Source organism: Stegodyphus dumicola, chromosome X1 (assembly GCF_044657685.1).
Source record: "Stegodyphus dumicola isolate Sdum_Otavi_A_Nest chromosome X1, ASM4465768v1".
NCBI lineage: Eukaryota > Metazoa > Arthropoda > Arachnida > Araneae > Eresidae > Stegodyphus > Stegodyphus dumicola.
In genome coordinates, this window is record NC_140780.1 from 29,562,911 (window position 1) to 29,582,899 (window position 19,989).

Genomic DNA, 19,989 nt, shown 5'->3' on the forward strand with positions numbered 1-19,989 from the left:
TAGTGTGGGAAATGATCTTTACAACAGCGATCACTATCCCATTTTTATATCTCTTGCACGAAGAGGAGCAAACCCCATGTCGAGATCCCCTCGATTCATATTCGATAGGGCAGACTGGGAACTCTTCTCTTCCATTGCAGAGCTCACAGATGAAATGGTAGAAGATGCGCATATCGATGATGCTGTTGAAGCTGTTACAAATACTATTATTGAGGCAGCTATGCTTTCCATTCCTAGAACATCAGGAAAAATACTGAAATATTCGAAACCGCGGTGGAATCGCGATTGTCATGAAGCACTGAAAAAACAGAAAAAAGCATGGGGTATTTTCCATAGATATCCTACTCTGCGAAACCTCATTGCATTTAAAAGAGCCAAAGCAAATGCGCGAAAAGTAAGGAGGCAGAGCCAAAGGAATTCTTGGATTTCCTATGTGTCATCAATTACATCCTCTACGCCTAGTAAGCGGGTTTGAGAAAGAGTTCGAAAAGCATGCGGAATATATAAAGACCACTCACTTTCCTTTTTGGAAAAAGATGGCCAAGTGATTAGCTCCGTGGAAGAAATTGCGAATACTATCGGTGAGACATTTGCTGCCGTTTCTTCCAGCAGAAACTATTCACCTGCATTTCTCTCTATCAAGCAGCACTCTGAAATAAATCCCGTTGCATTCAACTCATCCAAATATGAGCCTTACAATAGAGCATTTACTATGCTGGAATTAAAGAGAGCTTTATTGCAGACACATAGGTCTTCTCCGGGTCTTCATGGCGTGAATTACGAAATGCTAAAACATCCGTCCTATAAGTCACTGACTGCCCTCCTCACTCTTTACAATAGAGTGTGGAAGGAGCGTATTTTTCCCAGTGCGTGGAGGAGAGCTGTTGTAATTCCTATTGCTGAGCCAGGGAAAGATCCAAGGAATCCATCGAACTATTGGCCAATTGCCCTTACGAGTTGCTTATGCAAACTGTTTGAAAAGATGGTAAACAGCCGCCTAGTCTACTTCTTGGAAAAGAATGATATTATATCGCCTTATCAGAGCGGTTTTCGAAAGAGAAGAACAACTCTAGATAACATGCTCCTCTTAGAGACATCTATTCGAAAAGCATTTGTAAGAAGAAGCCACCTTGTCTCGATATTCTTCGACATTGAAAAAGCTTATGATAAGGCATGGAGATACGGTATACTCCGGGATCTTCACGAGAGTGGCTTGCGCGGCAACCTACCAATTTTCATTCAAAATTTCTTGAACACTAGAACTTTTCAAGTAAGAATTGGCTCTGTTTTTCGTATGTTTTTGAACAGGAAGAGGGTGTGCCTCAAGGCTGTGTGCTCAGTGTAACCGTGTTTAGTTTAAAAATAAACTCTGTACTAAAAGAACTTCCTCCCACCATCTTGGGATCTCTATATGTTGATGATCTGCAGATTAGCTGTCGAGGGGCAGACATGAGATACGTACAGAGGCAATTGCAGATGGCTCTGAATAAGATCCAAGAATGGTCAAACAAACAGGGATTTACTTTTTCCAAACAGAAAACTGTGTGTGTTCACTTTCGTAGGAAGCGAGGTCTCCATCCTGAGCCTGAGTTATATCTGAATGGTACAATTATTCCAGTTACGCCCGAAGAAAAATTTTTAGGAGTGACGTTCGACCAAAAATTGACTTTCCTTTCTCATGTTTTAAACCTGAGAAAGAAGTGTCTAAAAACACTAAATATTTTAAAAGTGTTGGCGAACACCTCCTGGGGTGCAGAGCGTTGCTCCATGCTTCGCATTTACAGAGCGCTCGTCCACTCTAAACTGGACTATGGCTCAGTTGTTTATGGATCCACTCGGCCATCAGTATTGTTAAAACTGGATCCTGTTCACCATCAAGCTCTGCGCATTTGTTCAGGAGCTTTCAGGACCTCTCCTGTCCAGAGCCTGTACGTTGACTGTAACGAACCATCACTTTATCTGAGGCATGAGCAAATGTCCCTCTTGCAATATTTTAATATTCTATCCCAACCTGAACATCCCAATAAGCTGTGCTTACTCGATGATGCGTGTAACGTTTTATTTGAAACGCGTCCATCCTGCATTCCTACCTTTCCTTTAAGAGATCACCCTGTCATTGAGGAACATTCCCTCTCTGATATGCGCCCCCAAGCAGTACAGAATTTCGAAATTCCACCTTGGGAAAATTCATGGATTCAGCTTCTTGATGTTTTCAAACATCACGTGAAGGCGAGCACTAACGAGATCGTTTACAGACAATTCTTTGCTGAGCACAGGCAGAAATATAGCAGTTATTATCCGATATACACAGATGGATCAAAGACAAATGATCATGTTGGGATGGCTTTTGTATTTGAAAATTACATAGAGGGCAGATGCCTGCACCATGCTTTCTCAGTCCTAACATCTGAACTGACTGCTATATATTATGGTCTTTTGTATATCTCAAAGCTCTGCCACAAAAAGTTCATAGTTTACACAGACTCGTATAGTGCTCTTAAATCCTTGGAAGCTTTTCCCAACACGCAGAATCCTGTGGTAGTGGATGTTCTCAAAATTCATATAAATTTAACGATTCGAGGTTATGAAGTCCTGTACTGCTGGGTTCCTGGACATGCTGGAATAAAGGGAAATGAGCTTGCAGATATCACAGCCAAATCTACTGTTGAACTGTCTAGTCGCCTTATCCCTTTTAGAGATATCTGCTGTGTCATCAAGGGAAAGGTCCGAAAAAAATGGCAGCAAATTTGGGATGTTCAGCTTCAAAACAAGTTAAGACAAGTAAAACCTATAATTGAGCATTGGGAATCTACCAAAAATCGTAAGGAGGAAGTTCTTTTGACTCGCCTCAGAATTGGTCACACAAGAGTGACACATAGCTACCTTTTAAAAGCTGAGTGTTAAAAAAATTTATCAACTATCTACTATTAAAATTTTTTGATCATTAAATAGATAAGTGAAAGTTCACTTACCTTCTAAATAGGGCTGCCCTGAACTGCCTTCTTTCCTTCTTGTCGGTATCTGTCTCTATGATGAACTTCGATTTACTTCGAAACACAGCTATAAACTTTTTAAGAAATTTTAATTCATATGAGAGATATCTACAAAATATTTACAAGTTATAATGATTACAAGCATAATTCATACGGAGAAGGTCTATCGTTATACATCTGTTAGATGCGTCAGCCGTTCAACTGACTACTTTTAGTCTCTTTCGCCAGAGGGCGTCCGTGGAAGTAAAGTTCTAGTAAGCAAACGCGACACTCCCACCTTGAGGTCCAGTATCAACAGAGGATGGACCTCAACTGACCTGTAGTTCAAGTCTTTTGAGATTTCGTCATACGTCGAGTTCTGTACCTCACTTGCACATCTGACTCAGGTGTAAAGTTGAGTTCAAGAGGTATGAGGTTCTTAGTAGGTCTTATAATCTCCCCTTGTGCAATTTTCAGTTTCACTAATCTAATGTGTCCGTCGTGGGATGGAAAAATTTCCACGATTCTAGCTAAGGGCCAGTTTATCCTTTTTTCGTTGTTGGACACAATTACAAGATCACCAACTTTCACAGAAGATGGTTCGCGGATGAATTTTGAGCTTTGTTTTAGTTGCCCTAAATATTCTGATCGAAATCTTTTTCGTAAATCTTTACTCAATTTGGCTCTGTAAAGGTATCTTTTATTGAGGGATTTAGAATCCAAAAGATCTAATTCAGGAACTCCAGTCTCTGGAATTTCTGTTAGAAACATTGCTGGGGTGAGAGCTCTTAAATCCTTTACGTCTTCTGACAAATACGTGAGAGGACGGTTGTTCATAATGCTCTCGCAGTCACAAATGATTGTCAACAATTCTTCGTAGTTCAGAGAAGATTTTCCTAGTACCTTTCGAAGAATTCTCTTTAGTACTCCAATTAATCTTTCCCACCACCCTCCCCACCATGGCGAGGAAGGGGGTATAAATTTCCATTCAATTTTCTTAACTGTTGCATTTTCTAAGATAGAATTCCAATCTATGGTCTTAAACAAATTATTTGATCCAACAAAATTGGTTCCATTGTCGGAGTATACAGTGACAGGTCTACCCCTTCGAGCGATGAATCGCCTGAACGCGTGCAGGAAACTTTCGGTTGATAGAGATGAGACTAGCTCTAAGTGAACTGCTCTATATATTGCGCAAGTAAAAATAACGATCCATGTTTTTTGGCCTCCTTTTAAAATTAAGGGACCCGTCAAATCAACACCAATAATCTCAAAAATTAAAGCATCTCTTATTCTTTCTTCAGGTAGTGGCGCTTGAGGAATCTTATATGAATCAGAGTCGAACCTTCGACATCGTACACAGTTTTGGATAACCTTGCGTACTGTCTTCCTACTCTTTATTATCCAATATTTTTCACGCAAAGCGCACATAACGAATTGTACTCCAGCGTGACTTAGCCTTTCATGTTCAGATTTGATCAGTTTTAAGACTAATGGATGTTCTGAGGGAAGTAAAACTGGGTAACGAAAGTCAGCGTCATCGTCTCTCTGAAAGATACGTGTTTTCACTTTTATAAGGCCATTGGAGTCCATGATAGGTTCTAGAGCACGTATTCTTTTATCTTTCAATCCTTCGAAAGATTCTTGTTGGATGAGTCGGAAAACCACTGTTTCAGCTCCTTTTAGTTCTTCGACTGAAATTCTCCCATGAGTTCTTTCAGATGGTGGTGTTGTAGCATTTTTAACGAATCTAAAGATCCAAGATACGACCTTTATGATCTTTTCGAATTTTGAAATATTGTCAAAAAGTTTAAATTTATCTGTATTCGTGTTATTGCTGGCTGAAACCACAGTTCGTTTTCTCTCTCCATTTACTATATCGAAGTCAGGATGTTCTCCATCTGCAATAGGCCACTCTTCTGGAGGTCGATAAATCCAATCTGGTCCTTTCCACCATTCGGATTTCCTCAATTCTTTTGCAGAGCAATCGCGTGATGGCAAATCCGAAGGATTAAACTTTCCGGGAATGTGATGCCAATGATCTGAGTTACTCAGTTTTCGAATCTCATTTACTCGATTGGCTATAAAAGTGGACCAATTTTCTTTCTGTTTTATCCAAAAGAGAGCATTTGTGGAATCCGTCCAGTAAAAAACTGGAACCTCTTTTAGTTTCAAGTCTTCTCTTATTGTATGAGAGAGCCTGGCTCCAATAGTGCAAGCGAGTATCTCTAGTCGAGGTATGGTGAGTGCTTTTAGCGGAGCAACTCTCGCTTTAGATTGTATCAATTGACAAGTGACTCCACTCTCACCGCTGTGTCTAAGGAAAATGCAGGTCGCATACGCGTCCTTGCTTGCGTCCGAAAATACATGCAGAGTGGTACTTTCGTCTATTTTGGGAAGCAATCTAGGAATTTTGAGGTCTTTCAAATATTTTAACTGAGATGACCATGTGAAAAATTTCCTTGCTAGATCATTCGGCAGATTAGTATCCCAGTTAATTTTCTGTTTCCAGCACTCTTGCAGAATCAGTTTAGGCATGAGAGTAACTGGACTAGTAAACCCAATTGGGTCAAAGATTTTACTCAATTCGGAAAGAACAGATCTTTTGCTCAATACAGGGTTTTCTTCATATTTTACGTGACAAGACAAAGTATCGTCAAAAAAGTCCTATTTCAATCCCAATACAGACACAACATCTTCATAATCTTTATCAGAAAGGTTTAGAATTGAAGTTTCATTTTTAAGTCTATTATGTTTCCAACCTCTTAGGTCAAATTTTGCAGTAGCCATGATTTCTCTAGATCCTTTGATAAATGAGTTTAATTCTTCAATTGATTCCACGCTCGCTACGCAGTTATCCACATACATGGCTTTCTTTAGCTTTGAAGCTATTTCCTGATGATGTTTTGGTACATTTTCCAAATGGTAGTTAATTGTGGCAGTGAGTAAAAAGGGACTGGCGTTTACGCCGAATACAACCCTTCGGTGCCGATATATAGTCAGTTTTTCAGGCTGTCCTTTCTCCCACCATAGGAAGCGGAGAAAATCTCGATCCGCTGGATTCACACCTATCTGAAGAAATGCTCTTTTTATATCCGAAATTACTCCATACTTCCCTTCTCGAAATTTTATCAAAATTTTGGGGATCAATTCAAGATAATTAGGACCCTTTTCCAGACAGTCGTTCAGAGATACCGAATTTTTCTCCTTTGCAGATGCGTCGAACACTGGTCGAATTTTGGTAGTCGAATTTTCTCGAAACACTGCTCTATGTGGCAGATAATGCCCTTTGGTCTTTTCTGCCTCCGAAATATCGATAGGTTCAATTATTCCCTCTTCTACCCAATCCTTTAAAACAGTTTCGTAGGCTTCTAAGGAATTCTTAGTCTGAAGGGTTTTCACGCAAGACTTCAGACGCTTTTCTGCAAGGATTCTATTATCTGGCAACTCAGGATGAATTTGAAGCCATGGCAGTGATACCTGATACCTTCCAGTGTCATCTCTTTCTAAAGTACGGATGAAATAATTTTCTGTAGCCTTTTCTATTTCTTGTTTTGTTTGCGAAAGAGCTGGTTCAGTTATTCCGATAGAATCAAGAGACCACAAGTCACAAATTTTTCTGTCACTAATGTGTAGTGATAAAAGAATTTCATTAAAATTCTTTCCCTTTACCTTTGTTCTCCCTAATATTGTCCAACCAAGGTGTGTATTCATCGCTACTAAACTCTCCGTTACGTGTATTATTTCCCCTGTAAAGAGTTTTCCGGCATAATCTGCTCCTACAAGCATGTGTATTTCGTTAGGGTGTTTTTCAAATAAACAAGAATTCTCATTAGTTACATCACTGGGAAAAATTTTGTAACCTCTTAGTTTCTTTAAGCATTCCCTATCCTCCAATTTTGGAATATGTGAGCATATGGTTTTTTGGCTCAAAACTTCCATTTCGCATGTGAATCCTGTTTCTGGATTATTTAACTTAATCAGATACTTGTTGTGATTTTCCCTTTTTTCTATCCCTCCAAAAAGCCCATGAGTCACACTTTCCTGACCTAAAGATTTTAGTTTTAATTTCTCCGCAAGAAATGTGCTGATATATGATCTGCTACTTCCGGTATCCAGAATTATTCGTGTAAAATTGCTTTCACCATCTCCGTAAACATTGGCAATTAAAGTTTGCAAGATTACACTTTCATAGGATGAATTATTCGTTAAGGCCTTATTTTCAATTTGTTCTTCCTTAATTTCTCCGTTTTCGTTTTTAAAACACATTATAGTGGCATGTCGTTGTTTACATAATTCACACCTTATTCTAGAAGTGCAAATAAAACTAAGATGCCATGGGCGTAAACAGCGAAAACAGATCCCTTTCGCTTTGCATTTCTCCCTTTTTTTCTCAGTAGACCATAAAGATGCTTGTTTACACGTTATAGACTCGTGATCAGAAGAGTCGCAGAAACACATGGTGTTTGTCCCCCCCGCAAACTTGAGTTCGTTAACTCCGAAGCTGTGTGTTTCGCAATAGGTCTGGGTTCACTCAGTTTGTTATGCTTTTGCGGCGCCGCCTTTGGCTGGACCGTCTGGAATGTACGTTCCCGCGCAACTAATTGCTCAGAAAGAAATTCCACTAGGTGACTCAAATCGTAATTTGATTTCCGAACTGTTTTATTATACTCCAAAACCAAATCTGCGGGCAATGTTTTAAGCAAAATAGGTGTTAATAAAGCTCCATATGTTTCTGAGGTCATATTTAATGATTCAAGACATCGAATATGTTTCTGTATATAATTGAATAACTTACGGAAATTTTGAATGTCATTACAATCTTTTAGAGGTCTTATTTTCAGTAATTTATCTATATGGGCGTTGATCAGTACATCTTTATTTCCAAATCTTTCTGTGAGGAGTTTAACTGAAGTTTCGTAATTTTCTTCGGTTAAATCGAAACCGTCAATGGTGTTATAAGCAGTGCCTCCCAAAAAGGATTTCAAATAATTAAATTTGCTTATAGCGTCAAGCGTTTTATTTTGGTGTATGGCTGATGAAAAAGTGTTCCAAAATGTCAGCCATTCGCAGCTCTTGCCATAAAACTTCGGAATCGTAAGTTTAGGAAGCTTCACATTATGACTTTCGATTTTAACGTTTTCTATAATACTTTCACTTAACTGTTCAGTGTTTCGTAACACATTAAATTTTGGTTGTTCTATATTAATTTCTTTCAATTTTTTGTTAGCTTTGTATTTAAATGTAGTTATTCTTTCACGATATTCGTCAACACCGTTTAATTCCTGGTCTAGATCCTTTATGTTTATTAATTTTTCTATATCGGCATCTATTTGTTTTAACTCGTTCGATTTTTCATTTAAGAGTTCTAAAGAAATTTCTAGCTCCTCTGCATTCACTTCTGTTTTTGGTAATTCAGTTTCGATTCGGCCAATTAATTTTGTAACGGCAGCCCTTATGTGGCCGCGTTTCCTTTTCAATGTATCGATGAATTCCGTCATTATTTAATATTCAACAATTCAACAACTATCAGCAATCCACTAATTATTTATGCTTATGTATTATCTATATAACTGATATCAATTTAGACAGTTTCAATAGTTAGGAAAACAGCAGTTACTGGCAGTCCCTGTTCGGGCGCCATGTTAAAAAATTTTATCAACTATCTACTATTAAAATTTTTTGATCATTAAATAGATAAGTGAAAGTTCACTTACCTTCTAAATAGGGCTGCCCTGAACTGCCTTCTTTCCTTCTTGTCGGTATCTGTCTCTATGATGAACTTCGATTTACTTCGAAACACAGCTATAAACTTTTTAAGAAATTTTAATTCGTATGAAAGATATCTACAAAATATTTACAAGTTATAATGATTACAAGCATAATTTATATGGAGACGGTCTATCGTTATACATCTGTTAGACGCGTCAGCCGTTCAACTGACTACTTTTAGTCTCTTTCGCCAGAGGGCGTCCGTGGAAGTAAAGTTCTAGTAAGCAAATGCGACAGCTGAGAATGAGCCTGTTTGTTCAAATTGTAATGTTTGTCTATCTGTCCGTCATATTTTAATTGAGTGTCCATATTTTAATAATCTTCGTCAGAAATGTTTTAATGGCTGTGACTTACCTCTGGACTGTTTAATCGGAAGAGAGGTCAATTGTAATTTATTTTATTATTTAAAAGAGACTGGCTTTTATTACCAAATGTAATTTGTTTTGAAGACTGTGTCTTGAATTTTAATGTGTGCTTTTAACTTGTGTTTATATGACTTCATCCTCTGGATTTGATACATTTGTCTACTTGTTTTTATTTATTGAATTTTAATGTCATCAATTGTAATCATCCCATCTTGTGTTTGGCGCGGTATAATCATTTTTGGTTTTTGCGCCATAATCACTCACTCACTCACTTACGGGCAAGTTTTTTTTTTTTTTTTTCCTTTTTGTAAAGCATTTGTTTTCATTGTTTGAAAAAATGGTGATGAGATGCTATATGAAGTAGAGTATAATTCCATAAACTTCAACATCAATGGAGCATATAAAAATATTTGGTTCAAAAATATGTTTCTTTTGCATATTGTATATGAAAATTGATATATTTCTCACATGAAACATTCTATTATATGGGTTACAATTCTTTCAGATAATTCAAAACTACCTTACATGGCTATGCTTCGTAACATAAGGAACCTGATTTTATCTGGGATTTCTCCGAAACACCACGAGAAAGTACTAAAGCATTTGGAAAATAAGGTGAGCCTTAATATTTGAAAAAAAAAAACATTGCTTTGAAATTATCAATAGGAATTGGGGAGTGGGTGTTTCTTCTCTTTTGAATTGATATGTATGTATCTCTTTTGAATTGTTATATAAGTATAAATTTTTAACTAAGCTTCTTTTGCATTTTATTTGAACTGTAATGGAATGGTAATTTATTTGACAATGTATGTATGACATTTACGAAAGTGCAGTAGAACGAATGGTTATACTTCCATTTCATAATGAAAGCTCATAATATTATACTACAAAATTATGTTTTACGTAGCACCCAATTAGACAGTAATATCAAAATAACAGAACTTTTGAAGATCTAAATTTAAATCAGAAATTTAAGCATGCAAGATTAAAAAAAAATATGTAATGGGAAAACAGTCTGACGATTTAAATTTGGAAAACATTTATTTTTGTTATGTTTTTTCCACTTAATGTAACAAGCTTTATCCTGCCAATGAACCAAGAAATTATCTAGAACAGTGATTTTTAGTTGGTAGTATGCGCATCACTGGTGGTACGTGAGAGAGAAATTGGTGGTATGCAAAGAAACAAAGTATTTTTAATTATTAAATTCAAAAATTAAGTACCGCAGCATCCTGTTTACACTCTTTCTATTAACAATCGTAAATTTATGCAATCTGAGGTTTGTCCAAGGTCAATAGCCGCTCATAGACCTTCAGCAAATTAAACCGTTTTTATTTTCACAAATATTCTTTTGACCATAGACATAACAAAATTGTCATAAATGAGGTTTTTAAAGGGAGTAATAGAAGTGGATGTTGTATTTAATAGGAAATACGTTCCTACAAAAAGATAATAGTTTCTCATTAATTCTTTTAGAGTTGATCAATTTATTAGCGTGTCTACACTTTGTCACCACCATTTCCGGGCTCATATTGCTCTATTTTCAATTAGAATTTTTTTATCAATTTGATCTCTCTAACAGCACATATTTTGTCTTGTTGCTTTGTATTCCTTCTTTTCTTTGCAATTTGAGAATATCGTCGTTTGCTTTTGAAGAACTCGTAATATATTGTGCATTTAAATATTTGTGAAAAAATAATAAAACAAACCTAGATTTTCAAAATGGAAAAATGGATTGGACCGTCACCACTGGAATAACAAGGCCTCCTTTCTGCTGCGAGTGACATCACTAAAACAGGGACTAGTAGGCATAACAAACTGTCACAGCTCTTTCAGTTGTAACGTGCATGCATGCCTGTAGTTTTAGCGGGAGATTTGTATATTAGTAAATGGTACAGCATAAGTAGAGGAAAATGACAGTTCTGGCTCAGGAGCGGGAGCTAAGAGGGAGCTCCCGAGAAGGAATGGTCAGCCGTGGAAGGGAGGCTTATCTGAAAATGGGGACAGGAAGCCTTATCGAGTAGGGTAGTTGCTACGTCACAGAAAAAAGACGTGTGCTTAGTTTTTTCTTTTTTAATTTGGTGATTTAGGCATTTAGTAGTTATATGATAATGTGTACACTTTCTTATTTATATTGAGTTCTTAAAGACATATATTAAGTGGGTGTTTTAAGTGACTGGTACAGTTATTTTCCTTAAACAGATATTAGTATATAATAAAATGTTTCCTTCACAGTATAACCTTTTTGGAAGATAATTATGTTCTTACTTGTATTTATTCTATGACTGAATATCTACAATACTGTTACATATAATGGGTTTCATACAGACAATAAATTTTAAACCAAATTACAAGTTTATTAAAATACAAATAATATTTGAGTACTATTTCTTAATTTGTTGATTTAGACAGTTATATCCATGAAATCACTTACTTATTATTGAGTTCTTAAAAACATATATCAAATACGTGTATAGTGACTGATACAGTTATTTCTTTAACCAGAAATTACTATTCAATAAAATGTTTCCTTCACAGTATAACCTCTTTGGAAGATAACTATTTTCTTAATTGTATTTATCCTATGACTGAATATCTACAAAACTGCTACATATCATCACAATTTCATAAGAAATTATATTTTATTGATTTACCGGAGGTGATTTCCTTCGTTAATAAATTTTTAGCCTTTGTGTTTTTTCTTCGTATTATTCCATCTGTTTTACTACGTATATGATGATTATGTCCTAGGTACCCTTAACGACGATTATTTTCAAATTTAATGATTGAGTGATCCTATACACTTAGAATTTTGCCTTATTTAAATCTTCTCTTCATAATATCAAATATACTTTCTGTAATCTTAATTACATTTTATTAATAATTACATTTTTATTTTTAAATTCATTTTACCCAGAGCTTTTTCATACTTTTTAGTCATACTTTTAATTTATTTGTTATATTTTATGAGTGTAATTACTAAGACACGAGTTTTTACGTTTTATATCATTCAATGTTAGATGTAATTTTTAACTTTTTTTCATTCTTTTTAATGTTAGTGATCTTCAACATATTCTGTATTTTAACTTATTTCATATATTTTGTGATCATATAGATGACCTGTATTTAATTTTAGATGCAACATTTCTAGCTTGTTTTGTACATTTTAACCTTCATTATATTTAATATGCTCTAATTTTTAACCAATTTATATTTTCACACTATATACATGACTTTTACTTGATTTCTCTCATAGATTTTAATCTTCATAATTTCCAGTACAGTCCTAATTTTAACATAATTCCTATATTTTCATATCATATACCTGATATTTATTTAACTTTAGGTGTAAATTTTAACTTCTTTTCTATATTTTAACGTTTTTAGTTTCCAACATACTCTGAATTTTAACTAATTTGTTATATTTTCACATGACTTTAATTTATAGCTACTTTCATACGTTTTAACCTCTAATGTCAAATATACTTTTAATTTTATTATAGTTCGTATAATTTCTGACCATATATATGAATTTTATTTAATTTTAGATGTAATTTTTTAACTTGTTTCATATATTTAAACCTTTGTAATTTTTAAAGTACTCTAATTTTGAACTTGCTTATTACATTTTCCTACCATATACCTGACTTATTTAATTCTAGATGTAAATTTTAACTCCTTTTCTATTTTTTATCACTTTCAGTTTTCAACATACTAAGAAGTTACTAATTTGTTATATTTTCACGTGACTTAAATTTGTAACAACTTTCATTTTTATACCTTCGTAATTTTTAAAGTTCTCTAATTTTGATAATGTTTATTACATTTTTCTACCATACGCATGAGCTTTAGTTAATTTTAGATGTAGTTTTTATACTTTTCTGACACTGGTTTTTTTTTCTAGTTTCCAACATGTTTAACTTTGTTTTATGATTTTTGATTGTAATTGCGCTTTTGATTTTACTATTTCAGCTAAATTAACATGTTTACATTTCTTAAACACGGAGATAGATTTCAATTAAGCATTTTATTTTACAACCTTTAACTGTTATTCATATCCAATTCGTTGAATAGCCCTTACTTAGTCCATATTTTATAGTACTATTTTAATTCTAAAATTTATCATTCTGTAGTACTCTTACCATAACTTATCCTACTATTTTACTTCATTATTAACTTCATTCGCATTTTCAAACTTTATAATTTCCTGCATATTCTGGTATTTTCTTTTTAATTCTTAATACCCTTTATATCTGAATACATGTTTTTAAGCTCTTCAATGGGTCCTGAATCTTGATTCTCATTAAGCTAGTTTGATAGATTCCGAATTTTTAGAATGAAATCTCAACTTTCATATATAATTTTAGAACCATATTCATTATTTCATGTACTCATACGAAATTCTTTTTTATTATTTTGAACACTCAGTACCTTTTAATTCAGTAATTTATACTAATTGAATGCATTCTGCATCACTTTAAATGTCTCGACTATGCAAATTTTCTCTTTATTACCTTTTCCTACACTAAGTACAGATATTTCTGCTATCATGAATGACTTTCATGTGAAATTGACGAAATGTGACATTACATGTATAAAAGAAATTTCTAAGATAAACATTTCCAGTATTGAATAAGAGATGAATGACCATCGATTTGATCTCTTGAAAGTTTGTTTTATTGATATGCATTTATGTCTAACGCATAATGTTAAAACATTTTTTTTTAACTTAGTCCAGTTCCAACTTAATTCATTTGACAATTTCATATGTAGACTATTTTTTAATTTCTTAGACTAAAATATTCTTTTAACAAATGTCAGTTTGCATTAATTTATTTACCAATTAATTTTCTTATGAATGAAATCTTGTGAAGTACTTTACACAACATATATCATTAACAATATACCTTTATTTACAGAAGGAACCAAAGAGAGAAAGAGTAAAAGACATTTTACCCAAATCTCCACTATAATTTTTAATATTTTAACCTTCTTCACAAATTGTTTAGAAAATATGTGATAGAAAGCAATATATTTACCTAAAAATGAGTCTTAACAGATTTTTATAGGCTCCAGATTTATTATCAGTTGGAAAAACCTGAAGTTCACTTTATCTACCCTTGTCAGTATACACAGAAAAAGTCATGACTCATTCTGTAGTACAATTAGCACTTTACATACATTTAATACTAATCCAAATAATTTTGATTAACTTCCAGTTAGGATTTTTAAAAGAAAAGAATATTTATGCGATACATTATTAAATTACCCCCAAATGTTGTTAAGGAAAATGCAATTAATATCCATGTACACACTAAGAAAATCCCACTCATTAGGAACAGTAAAAACTTACCAATACTTAAATGAAATGTAACCAACCAAATTCAAATGATGTCGAGCCTCGGGTATAAAATGATTTTCAAACCAATCATTCATTAATGCTTGTGTCATCCATGCTCTCTTATTTGCACAATATATAACGGGGAAAATTCTTACTCCTTTAAATGCTCAAGGTTGTGTATGTTTTCCGATTACGAAAAGCTTGAACTTGTCCATTCCTGCAGCATTTATGCACCCTAAAATAGTTAATGTTGTTTTGGAATCTTTGACACCATTTGGAGCCTTTTTTGCAGAAGTTGCCAAGGTATTTCATGGTATAAATTGCCAGAAAAGACCAGTTTCATCAGCGTTGTAAATTTGTTCTGGAGATAATTTTTCACAAGTAAGGAGTTCAATGAATTCATCTGCAAATAGTTCAGCAGCTTCAGTATCAGCTGAAGCTTTTTCACGTGAAATTTTTAATTGCCTTATACCATGGCGATTTTTAAATTTAGTTAACCAACCTTTCAAATATGCCATTAGCATTGGACTCGTCAATGGCACACCCTCGCTGCGACGCTCTATGACCCATTCAATCATCACTTTTAGCATAATGAACAATTTTTCTGTTATTCATTGCGAAAGGGGTGCCGGGATCTACAAAAAAAAGTTCCTTTTTCTTTTTGCTTATGTCATATATAGTTAACTTTCCAACGTCATACTCCTCGCATAATTTTGAGACGGATATGGCTTTATCCATTTTTTACAGCAATTCCACTTTTTGTTTGATGGACATCGAAACATGCTTTCACTTTGTAGATCCTTTAGTAGCTCCAGAATTGCAAACTCTTTTTGATTGAAAGTTTAAGCTTAATTTTTATAAAATTGCTCTAACAGTGTGCAAAAAATAATAAGCCATATCCAATTAGAAGATTAAGGAACAGCAAAATCTGCAACATTAAACCTTAAAATCGGTAAAGATAATTTTAGCAATTAATGATGGTTATTGTTCCCATAATATGTTTAACATTTTGAGCATCAGTTTCTTCATTCTGAAAATGAATTCATGTTCATATGTCAAGTTTTATCAGTGCAGAAATTATTTCTAAACTCAATATGTAAATAACAAGGCAAAATTTAAACCAGAAAGAATCGATTGTGAAATTCTGTTTTAATACTTTCAGCTAGAAACAGGAATGAACTCTTTAACTTCAGGCATACAAGTAGGAGTAAAAATATATTTGATGTTACAGCTTTATAGTTTATGATCTTGTACTACTATCTGCAATTAGTAATAAGCATGAAAAAGATTAAATTAGCCTTTGATACGGAACAAGCAAAATAATCCATTCTACTTTAATGCTTATTTATTTTCTTTTAGAATGCTGTTGTAAACAGTCGTCAGTTACCTATTCAGTTTTATGAAGCATTTAAAACTGTAGTAGAACTTGAATTATTAATCAAGCGGAATGAAGCAGAAGGTTCACATCTTGTATCAAAATTTGCTCCAAAGTGGAAGATAAAATGGAAAACAAAAATGCTTCAGAGGTATGGTGTTATGTAATTTCTTCCTGTGGAAAATCAGTTTTAGTTTAAGGTTTTTATTTTATGATGATTGCAAAAACATAATTCTTAAAAAATGAATACCTGTAATAATAAACTATCTTACCATATGTGGTAAAGTTGTCTATTACAGGCTCATCATACATACCATATTCTTCATATTTTTCAGCCATCCACACGTTTTGATAAAAATGGCAATTTGGAACCACTTTTAATAAAAGTTAGAAATATGGTTTACCTACCTTTTCAGAGTTAAATATTGTTCATAACTTGTAATGATATATCAGTATCATTAATGTGAGGAAAATGATGGAGTTTGTTCACTATTGATTACTATTGATATCTGTTATATTAAAGAACTTTACGAGGCATTTGAATACAAGGAGTAAAGGCCTAAGGGGAACATTCCTGTATCTGACAAATAGGTGTAGGAATTTTCAGAAATGAACAATGACACCTAGATTTTCAAGACATTTCTGCAATATTTTAAAGTTTATTCTTTCCAAAAATCTAGGAACTACAACATATATAGAAAGAATATTTTCTATTGGGAATAGTATGTTGCCAAAGAAGAAATCTAGGTGAAGCAAGGAATCATTGAAACCAATACTAAATTTTAACACAAAACTACATCATGGATAATTAGAAGTTATGTATGTTGAGGGGCAGAAAGACCAAAATGCTGGATAATTAAACTTTTTTAGATAATATTATTAATACGGTCTAAACAAAATGTAGTTCACTTCTAAGTATGCTTAAGTGTTTATAAGGGTTCTGTTCCTAATGGCTAATGTTATGCTTAATATGTTTAGGCCATAAAAAAATTCTTTGTCATCTTTGTCAAGATTAAACCTTGTCTCATTTATATCATCACAGTGTCCAGTTTCTGTCTTTTGGAAAAAAATGTCAGACTCATGTATTGTAAATAAATGTGCAAATTATTATGCAATCTTAAATTCCTTAATTCTATTTCATATATTATATTGTTGCTTCTTGATGACTCATGTAAGTATCCTGAATGAGGAAGCTAAATAGAAAGCGGAACTTTAAGTTTTATTGTATTTTCAAACATAATGATATGATTTGCTGCCATGTATTTAGCTGTAACAGCTTTGGTGGTTTCTTAAAATATTTTAATTACCATAATGCAGTTCATAAACTTCTCAATGTATGTTTCATAAAGGTTGATTTCTATATTCTCCTTCTTCTTGGCCTCTAGCACAGAATTTAAAATCTTGTTGTCCACTTACTGAAGTTATTCAACTTTATCTTTTAACCGATCCAAAAATTGCTGTGCAGCAGCGGTTCTCAACCTTTTGACTAACGTGTACCACCTAAACAAAAACTGAAAATCTTTAGTACCACCACTACATTTTACAATGATTATTTTTCAGTTTCTAAATAGAAATATTAAAAAAATATTTTGTCATTTGCACAACCTATTGGCTATTTGTATTAAATATGCACACATAAAAAATATTAGATTAAAAATTGGTTACCATTTTAATTTTTAAAATTTAAGTTATAATGCTTTAATTCTAAAATTTGTTGTGAAATCTGGACCTGTTTAAAAGAGATCAATTTGTTTATGGCTTGTCTTATTTCACTTAGTTTTAACCATGAATTAGGATCCACTTTTAATTTTATTCTGCCTTTATTTTTCAAATATAACACTGAAGAAAATCCTGGTTCGCACAAATAGGTTGTACAAAATAGCAATAAAAATTTAATAGCTTTATTTGAAATGCCTTTAAATTCCTTTTTTTCAGTTCAACGAAAAGTCAACAAGTGTGTTATTTTTTAATTCTTCATTTAGAGTTCGATAACAGGAAATTTCTATCAATTGTTCTTTTTCTGCTCGACATTTTTGAATTTAGTAGTTAAAAATGCTTTGCTTCTTTCTTACCACCTATTTCTCTCTTGCGTACCATGGTTGAGGATTGCTGCATTGTCCACTTATTGGTCTTTCAGTTTTATCTTTTAACTAATTCAAAAATTGCTCTAAAGCAGCGTTTCTTAAACTGTGGATCGTGATCCCCACGGGGGTCACGGGACCTGCAGGGGGGGTGCCAGTAAATTTAGCAGTTTTGATAATTCTTTTAACTTATTATAATAATTTTACAATTACCAAATATTTTTACACAACATATCCCAAAATAGATAAAGATTAAACAATACAGACAAAGAAAGAAGGAAAATGTTTTGACGCATTCTTTTTATAATAGAAACGTTCATTTTTACTTGCTTTGCACGTGATGCTCTCATTTTGTCTGTTGCTTATTTAAAATTTCCACATTATTCTATGTCTTAAAATTAGAAATTAAAATTAATGACCTAAAACTGCAGTAGTATATTACAGTACAAGTGAAAAAATTGAGTTTCACATATGCGTGTATAGGATTTGCATTATGCTTATGGGGTCCCACAAAAGTTTCATAAATATTATGGGGTCCTGGGGGTCGCAAAAAAATCTCAGTGATAAAAAGGGGGTCATGACTGAAAAATGTAAGCATTCAAATCCGGTTGAGAACAGTCTGTTAATTTGTTGAATGAATTCAAAGTCCTCATAAATGCAAGTCAAGAATACTACAAAATCAAGTATTAACAATACCAAAAGATAACAGCTGTAATCCTCTTCAAAACAGAAGCAGATATCAGATTCAACGTACAAATTACAGTATCACTTAAAGGCTGATCAAGCAGTAATTTTTTAAAATAATTATGAAACCTTATTGTGCTATAAATGTTTAGTGGATGATTGCAAACATAAATGCTTGTTCCAGACTTTGGAAAAAACTATTTCACCTAATCCCATCTTTGGATCTGCTGTTTTGAAGTGAGTGTGACATATTGATGACGAGAATTGGGACACAAAAATAATGATGAAAATTATAAAAATAATTAAAAATACATAAAAATAATAAAAGCGTGATTATGAGTCTGAAAGTGAAATTTGTGAGTCTAATACATATAAAAAAATTAAAAAGAAGAAGAAAAAATGTTGATGAAACAAAAGAGGAACAAAGAAATACATGAATAAAGTATTTCAGTAATAATTAAAAAAAAATTAGATTGTTTTTATAGTTAATAGGATATATTTTATAGATTGCTCTTTGTTAATAAAGAGTCATTCGCGAAATGTGCACCAAGATGCCGAATATGGTAGCCTATTAATACCATGTTATGAAACACTGTGCAATGTTTAATGGGCTCAGTGTTGAATTTGTGTAATTTTCTTAGTGAAAATGTAAAAAAACTCGAATTCTATTAATCAATCATTGTCCATAGCTTCAGGATTGTGCATAATAAAAATTATATATATTATGTAGTGTGATACATTATTATTATAAGCTCATTTTTCCCCATAAAACTTTGCAGATTGTTAGGATTGGCAACATCTTGTAACATTTTGCACCAAAGTTTATGTTTGGCTTAAATGATGCCATTCTAAGAGAAAAGTACCCAGAGAAATTTATTAGTAGAAGCATGGCTCAACAACTTAATATTAATTAAAATAACATGCCAGAGATCAAATGTTGGGTATAGTGAAGCAAAAAAATCAGTATAAGTTGCATAAATTTGCAGGACTAGAATTTTAATAAAACCTTCTGAAGGAGAAATCATTATTCAATTTCTCTCTTGCACCTGAAGAAGATTCTATTCAATTCTTTGAAACTAGTTGTGTTAATTTATGCAATTTAGGTTGCTTTACTTTTTCCAATTAACTTTATGAAAGTATTTGTTTTTACTTTAATAAAACTAGACAGAGTTCCAATGAAACTTCAATCAAGTTTTATGCTAATTTTTACTCTGAATTTTTTCATATGTTTACTATTAGCTTCTCAGAAAGTACTTATCCCAAATAATTGAAGAAAAATACCAAAATATTGCAAAAAAATTAAATTTTTACAATTATGCCATTATAGTTCTCAATATTTATGATAAAATTACATAAAATACTATCCATCAACTATCAAAAGGAAATTAATTTTAAGACT

The 19,989-nt window shown here is 33.1% G+C and overlaps 1 protein-coding gene across 4 annotated transcripts in view; it reads left to right on the forward strand.

The window, feature by feature from the left end:
- Window positions 1-19,989, forward strand: part of LOC118199566 (telomerase protein component 1-like) — a 507,852-nt gene that overhangs the window by 155,010 nt on the left and 332,853 nt on the right. For all 4 annotated transcript variants that reach the window (XM_085808431.1, XM_085808432.1, XM_085808434.1 and 1 more), the window contains 2 exons: window positions 9,615-9,724; window positions 15,810-15,976. In XM_085808431.1, the coding sequence (XP_085664557.1) occupies window positions 9,615-9,724; window positions 15,810-15,976 (277 nt within the window). The remainder of the gene's footprint in view (window positions 1-9,614; window positions 9,725-15,809; window positions 15,977-19,989) is intronic.